We start from the raw sequence: 11,695 nt of genomic DNA on the forward strand, positions 1-11,695 counted from the left end.
CCCCCCCAGAAATGGACTTTTATGAAAACATTTGCCCAAAATGTGGAATGAATCAATATCAAGATGACAGTCTTGTAACAGACACTGGCAACCTCCCTTTGAAGGTAACTCATCTGAGCCACCGGTAAACTCTTTCCACTTTATGCCACACTAGTGTTTGTCAGTTTTTGTCAGCATGTCATGTGGTCTCCTGTTCCAGAACATTTGTACATGTTGTTTTGCCTGGAAGTTTTCCCCTCCTTCAACTGTAGTCCCTTCCTTCACGTCTCAGATCATACGTCCCTTCTGCAGGGCAGCCTTTGCTGACTCTTTCAGTTGTATCAGGCCCCCATCCTTCCAGCCCTCTGAACTTGTCTTTTTAAGTGTCGTTACTGTTTGTGATGAGGTAGTGCTGTAATTATTTGATTGTTGTCTGACTTTGACCTTACTATAAATGCCATGAAGGCAGAGTCTGATTTGGTCTCCATTTTATACTATGACACACAAATTGGTGAAGTGTTCCATATTTTTAAATGCGTTAATGGTTGGTTACCCATGGCGGACAGTGTTGGGTGGAACTCCCCGATTAAAACAAGCTTGGAAGAAGGAGTGGCATCCACTTCCGTAATAGCTTGCCTTCAGAAACCCTATGAACCTGGAGAGAGGATGAAAGACACACAAGTGTTGAAGACTTTCCTTTATAGGGTCACTATGAGTCACCTGCGACTAGACAGCACTTAACAACAACAACTATAAACATCAAACAATAATTTGTGGGATCAATAAATTTGTCTAGATAGTATTGAAACAGAGTATCTCAGGAAATACTTTTTACTTTTATCTTTCAGATGTTTTTATAATTCAGATGGGGACTTTTTAATCGGTGAGTGCTTTTGGACCCCTTGAGGTCAATTAATTCCAATTTACAAACTACTTTTTAAATTTCATATACATTATTTTTCCTTCACCATCCAATCTGTTTTATTTCATTTAGTACAATCCATGGATTGAGGGTCAGAGGCCATTGACAATCAAAAAAATATTACTAGTATATCTTAAAGCCCCAGTTCTATTTTTCAGACATTCTGTCTTTGTCCATCTCTGCTGAGTCTTTCTAATGTGAACGATCTGAACAGCTGACTTTAAAAAAAACATTTTTTAAAAAATGAGGTGGCCTAGTGGCAAGAAGCTGCACTGCAATCCTGAAGGCACATGGTTCAAGGCCACCAGCTGCTCCACGGGAGAAGGATGGGCAATCTCCTCCCCTGTGATTAACTGCCTCTGAAAACCCACCAGAGAGTCAGCTATGAATTGGTTCTGACTCGATGGTACATAACACCACCAACAACAACAACAGTACTAAGATGTGACTAATCTATTAATTCCGTTTGTCTTCAAAATCACCCAGATATCACTGATACCTGTGATTTAAATATACATTTTTACAAAAGTAAAACATGTTAGAACATGCAATAAGGGAGCTCTGGTGACATAGTCTGTACGGAATCATGCTGCAAATCAGAAGGTGGTGCCCCTTTGCTGGACTGAATCCACTAGTGGCTCCAAGGGAAAAAGATGCACCCTTTCCTTCTATGCAGTTCACGGCCTTTCAAAAACCCACTGGAGGGTCAGCTATGAGTTGGTTCAGTTCAACAGCAATGAGTGAGCAAGTGAAAGTGCAATAGCTACTAGAGATTTCTCTGGTCTGTTCATTCGATTTGATGGGTTGTTGTTGTTCTGAGCCATCAAGTAGTAACCAATTCACAGCTAACCCTCCAATGGGTTTTCAGAGGCTGTAAATTGTACAGGAGGAGATTGTCTGTCTTGTTCCCACAGAACAGCTGATGGATTTGAATTCCATCCCATTTAGGGCACCTCAGCTCCCTATTAGATTATTTAGTGTTGATAATTCTGAGTCAATATTTTGGTGTGGACTTCAGTCATATGAATGCCTATCTCCTACTGGACCAACAGAAATTATGGTTTCCTATCCTACTTTTACTTCCTTTAAAAAAAAATCATTCCACAGGATTGTATCTGTACAAGCTGCTTACCTAGTAACCAAAAAAGATTTGGGCCAATTTTTCATTCACATTTAGATACAGTATAAATTCCTCCATGAGAGTCAATGAAGCTCTTTTCATACAGAATGAGAAATCAAAGACAGCTTTTAATCTTTTTATTCTTCACGAAATGGTCTGCACACATCTAGCATTGCTCACCAGTGTCCTGTTTTTTGTCAGTTCCCCAGAAAGGAAAGCTTCTCATTTACACCGAGTTTGGCAAGATGCTTGTGCAGCCCAATGAAATCTGCGTCATTCAGGTTGGTAACGTGCCCCCTTCTCCTCCTTTCTTCTGTCTAAGTTGGGTTAAGTGAAACCGAAGCAATCAGATGTTGCAGCTGCTTCTATTTCCGACTCCAAAATTTCTCTGTCATGCCTGGGAAATGAGGAAGGCGTCTGAGTTATGCAGAAGGCTCCATGTGGAGAAGGGTACTCAGGCCCCAGTTCTATTTCTACTTTAAAATAGCAAACATGCATAGGGCACAGAGCTTTGTCAATTCTGCCTCTCAAATATTTATGCACTCTCTGGATTAGGCTCTGTTTCCATGGGAAAGGGATCTGGGAAGCAGTGAAGGTGAATTTCTTAATAATGTGGCCACATCAGGATTATTATTATTATTATTATTATCCCTTGCCCAAATGAGAGATTAAACAAGAATTTACTTGAGTCACAGATGTAATTAGGAATGGCATTTTTCTTTCTAATTCCTCTTTGAGCTGGTCTCCTATGGAGGCCAGCATAGCTTAACTTTTGCCTGGGGTTCAGTGTGGATCTGAGGAAGCTTCTTTAGAACTACAGCAATGATTCTGGGGGGACACCCACTAGTGTTTGCTTCTTTTCCAGAGAGGAATGCGGTTCAGCATAGACGTCTTCGAGGAGACCAGGGGTTACATTTTGGAGGTCTTTGGTGTCCACTTTGAATTGCCTGACTTGGGACCCATTGGTAAATCTTGTTTACAGTTCTCTAAGCCCTACTTGAAATACAGGATGCAGATAATCGCATGAAAGTTCGACATTCTTTGCCTCTCACTGTCTAACTCACACCTCTACATTCTGCTCCAGAGGTCTTTGCTAGACTGAACATAGCTGGGAATTCATAAAACCTACTGGAACACCCTGAACAATCTCTGATTTTCCTTTTAGATTTCTGATTTTAGGAACTCTATGCAGTACACATGATCCATTGATGAAATAAAACCTTCATGACTTAATTAATCTCTGTATCGATCCCCATATTGTGCTGAGGGTAATGACAGGTACATCATCAAGAACACAGGTCTCTTCTCATAAAACATGCATAACAGGAGACAACTCATTGTCAATTTCTCTCTTAAATAGTATACAGGGAGCAGCCACTGGAGCTGCAGGAATGTTTCTTCGTGACTGTCCCAGGCCCACGAAGCCATGGGTGCCCTGGCCCTGCTGCCACCACTGCCTGGCTCCAGGAAGAGAAGTTAAACTTCTAGAGAAGCTTAATGGACAAGCAACAACAAGCTACATGGGGTGCAGGTGCTGTGAAATGATACAAAACTATGTCTTTGATCCAACAACAATTGCCTTTTCCTGGCTGTATTAATGAAGTAAGCAGCTGCAAGTTAGATGAAGACAGCACTCGTAAATTTAAAGGCAGACAGCAGTGAAGTCCTGGTTCATAAAAATGACCTTCAAAGTGAGGAACTGAAGAGAACTGAGAGCCAGAGCAGAACATCCTGCTGCCAAGAGCCCCGCTAGTCTCACCGGGGACCTCCCTCTCTCCAGGGGACCCAGGAGGGGGCCACAGTGGGGACAAGGCTGATGGTTCCATCAATGAGGTTGACCCCACTGCTGCTTTGCAGCCCGCTGGGAACCCCAGGCCCCCATGCAGTGGCTCCTTGGACAATATCCTGCCAATGACAGTCACCTGACAGGAGGGGACACCAGGAAACAGAATGATGAATTACCAGCTTTGAAAGAGACACAACTCATCCAAAAAGGGAGACTCTGGAGTATCTTCTAAGACAGAAAGTCATGCCTTGGAAGATCACATCTTACAGACACCAGTTCCAGATTAGCCTCAACTTTAGGACTCAGCTGTAGACAATGGTGATCATGAAGAAAGGATTACCTTTTCCAGAACCATACAGAGAATGTGCACTTGGACAAAACTGTCCATCATGGTGTGGATACATCTACTAGGGAGAGGGGGCATTCATTAAGTGAGGGCATGGCAACACAAGTTTTAAGCGTCTCCTTTGAAGAGGAGGATGTTGCTCCGCCTGTGCCTGTGGTTGATTCAAGAAGTAAACAAGAAGGTGTTCACGGCTGTGTGGAGATGGGGATGGAGAGATGGCAGAAGAGGGTGCAGCAGTGGAATAAGCACTTGCCACTTTAGAAGCTGTTACTTAGGGAGAAGATATCGATGAGGTATATTAGGGGAGAGGACTGTCAGGCAAGGAAGCTGCTATGTGTACATAGCTGAGTCTGAGGGATGCATTTCATTAGATACAGAGCTGATATCCCATCAGCATGCGGCAGTGCAGCCATTCAGATGGTTTATCCCCAACCTCTGTTGTATTGTCATACCTATGCTGGACTGCTTGTAATATATTTGCCCATATTTCTGCAACGGAGCAGCTGGTGTCCTCAAACCATGTGCCTTCAGAATTGCAGCACAACTTCCTGCCACAAGGCCACCAGAGCTTGTTTGTTGCATATTTGGAACCTCACTCTGTTTAGCTGGGCTATCATGAAGGACATGAAACTAGAAAAAGGAAAATATGAGAGTGGGCTATCACACCCAGGTCCACAGGAGAAGTTAAGCAGCCTGTTCATCCCTCAACGCTCCCCAGAATATCCGATGTTCACAACAGTGCTCTGAAGTCCCAACTCAGTCCCAGAGGCACAGAACCACAGAGAAGTGGTTAACCGTGAATTCCCCATCTTGCTTTTGAGAGCCAAATGTTAGACTGAACCTGGGTAAGACGATGGTCCAGTGAAAAGTGCCTATTATAGACCTTGGGCATGGCTTACCTTCAGGGACGATCACCCAGGAAACTGATAACTAACCATTTGTTTATCAATCAGTTCACCTCCACAGTTTTCCGGGTAGAGCACAAGTCACCAGTAAACAAACGGTCAGTCATGAGCTGTAGGAGTGAGACAACTTAATCTTACCTTTTTTTTACATGACTATTTTTTAATCTCCTTTGGGAGTGGGGAAGCTTCAGTCTTAAAATGGCTTGTGTCATATTTGAGTCTAATATTCATGAGGTTTGGAAGAGGAGAGGGATATATGGATTCTCATATGCTATTAAATGCCTGATTCTGACAAAATAAACCATTTGTGTTAGTCTTTAAAAAGCAAAGACAAAACACCCAACAACACCAAAGCAATAGTATATGGTCCATTGGAGATGAGACATTATGTGGTCAATTTCTCATTATACCACAAGGCATACAGGGATTTGGGGGTTGGTTGAGCCAGATTCACCAGGAACAGCATTTGTCATTTGTCTTATTCTTGATGAAAATTGGAGAAGTAAAGGATAAAGGGAACAGCTTAAGGAAAAGCATATAAGCTAAAAATATGTGAAGAACTATATTCCTATGGACACAGGGGAGAAGCTGTGTGTCATATAGTCCATAAACATTATATTCCTACGGAGCCCACTTCACAAAATCCATACACCCAACAATCAAAGAGGTGGATCGCTCAGTGCTATGAAGGAGCTAGAAGCCACAGTCCCCATGAGGCAGATTAGAACTTTCAAAAGTGTACCAAGTTCCCTCCCCATCCTTCTGTCAGGCTGGATGCAGGAGATGGAGGAGGGAGGTGAAAGAGGGAGGAAGGATTGCTCTCTAAACATCTCTTGGAGTGAAAGGAGTGGCTGGAACATTTGGCCTTTGGTTTCCTCTTTGGTGAGTGTGCTGAAGGAGGTGGCCACACCTCCCAGCTCATCCCTCCTTTGTCAACAGCTTTTCAGAGTGAAATAGGGACAGGCCAGGATGTGCCTTCTGGCCACTCCGCTGGGGGATCGGAATAGTCAGAGGAAGGTGGGAGGCAGCAGAGAGGCAGCTGGAGCCCTGGTGGGCCGTCTGTCATCCTGCTCACCACCCACTCTTCCCGCTTTGGTCTGGCTTCCTGCTGCTTTCCAGTCAGCATAGCCTCCAGGTTCCGTGGCACATGTACCCTCTGGAAAATATATATAATTTACTAACCAGCTGGGGGCTTAGTTTTTTCTAACCCCAGGAGCTGGAAATGATAAAACACTCCCCAGGTCTCTCTTCTCAGAGTTAAATTATGTTTTTGCACTTACACTTTTCATTTTTGGTCTTTTGATTTCTTTCCTTTCTCTGGAGGGAACACAGGCTCCTCAAGCAAAGGTAATCAGGCAAGTCCTGCCTATTTTCCCCTTGAGTAGGGGACAGAGTTGCCAGGCTGGAGAGCAGCTTTATAGACTTGGATTTCAAGCTCCGACCAAAGAGCAGAGGCGAGGCTGGGGCTGAGGCTTTCTTCCCAAAGTCACAGACTAGAGGTGACTGCCAGAGTCCTGGAGTTTACTCTGACCTAGTGCTGCCTTCTCCTCCTCTTACCTCACCTGTAGTGACGAGCTCATACAGTGAAATGACTTTGTAAAACACAAACACTATACAGTTATAGGAGATGATGCTGGTAATGATGGTGATGATTATGGAGTGGTTTCCTACTCCCCCACTCCCCAAGATCTCTAACCTCATTAAAATCCTTGCCTTCCTAAAACTAAGAATGCAGTGAGTCTTTGAGCAATGAAAGCAATTGGTGGAGTGGTTTCAGACATTTAAAAAAATGCCCTTTCTCTCTGTGTGACTGTGGACATCTTACTCTGATGGTCACAAAATATCCTAAAAATGTTTGGGTCATTCTGTTCTAGGAGCCAACGGCTTGGCAAATCCTCGTGATTTCTTGATACCCGTTGCCTGGTTTGAAGATCGCCAAGTGCCTGGTGGTTACACCGTCATTAATAAATACCAGGGCAAGCTGTTTGCTGCCAAGCAGGTAAAGTAATAGGGTCAGTAGGCAGGAGAGGGGTGAATAGTTATTGAGCACCTTCTGTATACCAAGGACAGTGTTTGGTTACGCTACCTATATTATCTCCTTTCTCCTTAACCGTAACCCTTCACCACACCACTAAGTGCTTTATATAATAAGGCATACTCTGGATTGGATTCTGTTTCCAGAACAGACACATGGCTGGAGATTGCCATCCTATAGTAGGATGTGAATCCTTTCCTACTTTAGAGCAGGTCCAAAAAGCTTCACCTTAGGATCACCCTGGAGTCTTCAGTACTTGGGATTGGGAATTTTAGAGGCCTTCTCTCCTCTCCTGTACTCATCACCTCAGTCACCAGGTCTGCTAAAAGCTCCTCTGGGCTGCAGGTCCCTAGAGAAGACACCCCTCCCCCCCCCCGCCCAGTGCCCTGTACACCAGGCGCCCTGGAAGGTGGCCCAGATTGTCTGAAAACTGCTGGCATCTTCCAAATCTCACAACTGGGTTAAAAAAGCGTGGAAAAGGCGCTAGTTGGAGAACGTGCTGTTCTGCTGCTGCAGCACATGTGACCAGAAGACATCTGCAGCTGGTGAACAGGAAAATTAGGGTTAGTGGCTACGCGAGGGCTGGAGAGAGGGGGTGTGAAGCAGCCACAGGATGGCTCAGAGTGATGCTTCTCCCAGGGGTGGAATAATGAAGTTATGAGGGGAGAAAATTAAATCAGAAAAAGAAGTGAAGCCAAGTACATACTGAGGCACCGCAGGAACAAAAGCGTCGAGTTCTGGCTCAACCTTTCATGGTCTTTTGTCGTCAGGATGTGTCCCCATTCAATGTGGTGGCCTGGCATGGGAACTATATGCCCTACAAGTACAACCTGGAGAACTTCATGGTCATCAATTCAGTGGCCTTCGACCATGCAGTAAGTTCGGACTCTGGAGAGGCCTTGGGGATGGTGAACTCTTGGGTCCACAGTAGACTCTTGATGTTCATAACATTAGCGTTTTCAGTGTCACCCTTGGAAGCCCTAGAAATAGTCACTTGTCACTGCCCTGACAGGAATTTGAATCACTGGCAGCAAGACTCTGGCAGAGGAATCAATCAATCACACAGCTAGTGAGGGTGCCAAGCCAGACACTTAACATTCTCCTTGAACTCAGCTTAGCTCTTCAAGTGGGATTGCACGAAGTGCTTGTAGATGGGGGGCGGGGAGGGGGGCTTAGTTTCTTTGTGGATAATGTATCCCCAAAAGCTCCCCCAAAAGAAAGTCAAAGGCTAATGTTAGTGATGGAATGGAAAGAAAGAAAAACTGAGGGTTTTGTCAAGGCTTCTGGATTGACTGCTCACAAGTATCCAGAGGTTACTTGACTTGTTCTGCACTTGTCTGCATGCCTGGCTGTTTTCAGCTGTAACGGAACAGACAGTCTTCTTCGAAAGTTACTCAGGGCGGTTGGTCAGTGTGTACATTTAAACTGGAGAAATTCTAGAATGTGAACTTAATCAAATTTTTCATTTAATTAAGGAGCCCCAGAATAGGTCCCTGATCTGCAGTGCAGGCCTCCAAGGCCCCACATTCCTGATAAAGTGCTTGTTCTGAGCTCCTGAGGGAAAGCGCATTGTGCCTGGTTCATAACAGATTAATTTAACTTGCAGGCTGGAGGGATAATTAGAGCAGAAGCCAGAGAATCAGAGACAGAAAGATTACTCTGAACCAGTTCTGTTTATCTCTAGGGGAACAAAACTACCTTTCTGAAGAGCAGCAACTCTTAATAAAACCAAAGGGGAAAGCAAAGGGAGGCACCAGGCCTGGGACGCCGGTCGGCATGAGAAAGGACTCTCAGACTAGAATGAAGCTTGTATTTAAGCCTCACTACTTTTCCTTCTAATAGGTTATGATCATTTCACATGACAAATGAAGTGTGAGCTTCCACAGCCCTTAGAGTTGATTTTGGGGTTTGAATTCCCACAAATTCAATCTTCTCTGCACTGCTGCGGAAGTTATTTTTCCAAAATATAGCTCTGATCATTCTACTAGCGCATCAGAAAACCTTAGCAGGCGCCCCAGAGCTGAGGATTAAGGCTGAGCTTTGGAGCGTGGTGTTTGCGCCATCTGGCCCTTCACTCACTTTCCGGCGTCACCTCTTGCGCGTAACCTTCCACCACTGTCCCCTGAGCCTTACCCGTTACCCCCCTCAACAGAATTTCTGTGCACTTTGAAATCTCTGCTATTTTCTGAGCGTAACACCTTTCTCTTTCTTCTTCCTTCCTTTCCTCCTTTCTCTTTTCTTTCTCCTCCTTCTCCTCCCCGTTTCCTTGTTTTTGTTATTGTTTTGTGCCATCGAGTGCCACTGCTGACGTTCTGGCAGGTTTTCAGAGGAAGTTAGTCACAGGGGAGGAGACTGCCCATCCTCCTCCAGTGGCAGCTGGTGGATTTGAACCACGTTCCTTTCTTCTTTCTCCCCCCCACCCTCGCCCCTCCTGTTTCTGTTGGTTTTTCCTTTTGTATCTACTCTGAGACATGCTTCAAATATCCCCTCCTCTTTGAAGTCCTGGTTCTTTGAGGTGAAGATAGACTCTCTTCTCTCTCTTAGAAGGTTTGGTGGCCTGGTTTGCAAGTAAGGAGTTGCGCTGCCAACGCAAAGGAAGCAGTGTGTGCGATTAACTGCCTCTGAAAACCTGCTGGAGGGTCAGCAAAGGGTCCATTCCGACCTAAGGAGCACACAGTAACAACAGCAACAACTACTCTCTTAGATCTCGAAAAGGGCTTAGCTGAGGCCAGCGGCTGGCTTACCCTTGGCACCTTGTGATTTAGTCCTTGCAACAAAATCACTCCTTCAACCTCCTCCACCCAGTCTCCACTGCCATTAATGCTGAAAGATAAGACGGCAGACATTAATTATTCATTTAATCTCTTGGTTCTTAAATGGCATTTAAAATGAATGAACGGAAATCCAAGTTCTCTATACACTTTCATTAAAATATCAATTTAAAAAATTTTAAAAAGTTAACATAATTATGGTTTCAATTACATACAATTTCGTTTTTTTTTACTGAAGGATTCTAAAGTTCTCAATACCATTCTACTCCCAAATCTATTCCCATCTACACTGTTATTGTTGTTGTTAAGGTTGTTAGTCTTGTTGAGTTAGAACTGATTCATAGTTGACCCTCCAGTGGGTTTTCAGAGGCTGTAGATCACATGGGAGGAGATTGCCTATCTTTCTCCAAGGGGAGGCTGGTGAATTTGAACCACGTACCTTTGGGTTGACAGCACAGCTCCTCACCACTAGGCCACCAGATACCAAAACAAGTAATAGGATTTCTTTTTTTTAGGCTCAAGAGTCAAACAAAGGTAAGAAAACAATGAAACCACCTGCAGACCAAAGTTCCAGATGAAAGTGATCATCTGGAATCTCTGTGATTCCACAAAAAGAGATTTATTATACATCAAAAAGTTGGATTATTTCTGTTTCCACCTAACTGCCAGGAACTTTATGTCCACTTCCCTGCTCTGGTCACCCTGACCTGAGGTTAGTAGGTACCCCAGCATCACCCCAGGATTGTGCCTTGTATGAGATGTAGGCTCAGCAGGATGAAAAGCAGCTCAGAATCTTCTTAGCAAGTGTTAATTCATTTTGCTTTCAAGCTCAGCAAGAGCAGAAGGTCTGATGAGTGATTACTATACCACAGTGACAAGTCCAGACTTCTTAGCCCGGCCTGGGTGGTTTGATCAGAAATTAGGCTGTCACTTGGAAACACCTTCATCACAGGGGTGACGTGCATGCCATTGTCCAGTCCCCTCCCTTGCATCGAGGGTTCAGTGTCATCTTGTGCTTTCACAGGACCCATCCATTTTCACAGTACTGACTGCCAAGTCTCTCCGCCCTGGAGTGGCCATCGCTGATTTTGTCATCTTCCCACCTCGATGGGGGGTTGCTGATAAGACCTTCAGACCTCCTTATTATCACAGTAAGTCTCTTCTACCAAGCCACACTTGAAGGCCACAGAGAGAGTAAAGGGATGGGCACTACTCATTGGGAAGCCCAGTCTAAGCATGAGTGCAGGATTGAAATATATATGCCAACAACAGCATAGAGAGAGCAGTTGGCCTAGCGAACAGAAAGCCAGGCTTCCAAGCCAAAGGTGGGTGACTCTACTCCGCGGCCCTCAGGCCTGCCTTTAATTGTTTTTGGTGAAGCATTCTTTTAGGTCATGTAACCCTGGTCTGTCCACTTGCTGCACAGAGGTAACTCGTGGTTGCTGTGAAGCTGAACACTGTGGCACTGATGAGTCAAATGTGAGAATGGTTACCATGGTGGACAGTGTTTGGTGAAGCTTCCCAATTAAAACAAGCTTAGAAGCAGGAGTGGCATCCACTTTCAGAATAGCTTGCCTCTGGAAACCCTATGATCCTGGAGAAAGGAAGAAAGTTATACAGGAAGGGTCCAGGAGTTTCGTTCATAGGGTCACTATGAGTCGCCTGTGACTCGACGACACTTAACAACAACAACTATATCTATATCTATATATCTATATAGATATCACTATATATATATATCTATATATATATAGATAGATAGATGATATAGATATAGATATAGATATAGATATAGATATAGATATAGATATAGATATAGATATAGATATAG

At 44.3% G+C, this 11,695-nt stretch overlaps 1 protein-coding gene across 1 annotated transcript in view; it reads left to right on the forward strand.

Annotated features, from left to right (window-relative positions):
* HGD (homogentisate 1,2-dioxygenase) overlaps window positions 1-11,695 on the forward strand; it is an 85,684-nt gene that overhangs the window by 59,607 nt on the left and 14,382 nt on the right. The window contains exons 8-13 of the mRNA XM_006884315.1: window positions 828-862; window positions 2,223-2,302; window positions 2,887-2,986; window positions 6,933-7,057; window positions 7,864-7,968; window positions 10,889-11,015. Of these exons, the coding sequence (XP_006884377.1) occupies window positions 828-862; window positions 2,223-2,302; window positions 2,887-2,986; window positions 6,933-7,057; window positions 7,864-7,968; window positions 10,889-11,015 (572 nt within the window). The remainder of the gene's footprint in view (window positions 1-827; window positions 863-2,222; window positions 2,303-2,886; window positions 2,987-6,932; window positions 7,058-7,863; window positions 7,969-10,888; window positions 11,016-11,695) is intronic.

This window comes from Elephantulus edwardii, unplaced genomic scaffold (genome assembly GCF_000299155.1).
Source record: "Elephantulus edwardii isolate Elephantulus edwardi_28Jun2011 unplaced genomic scaffold, EleEdw1.0 scaffold00032, whole genome shotgun sequence".
Taxonomy (NCBI): Eukaryota; Metazoa; Chordata; class Mammalia; order Macroscelidea; family Macroscelididae; genus Elephantulus; species Elephantulus edwardii.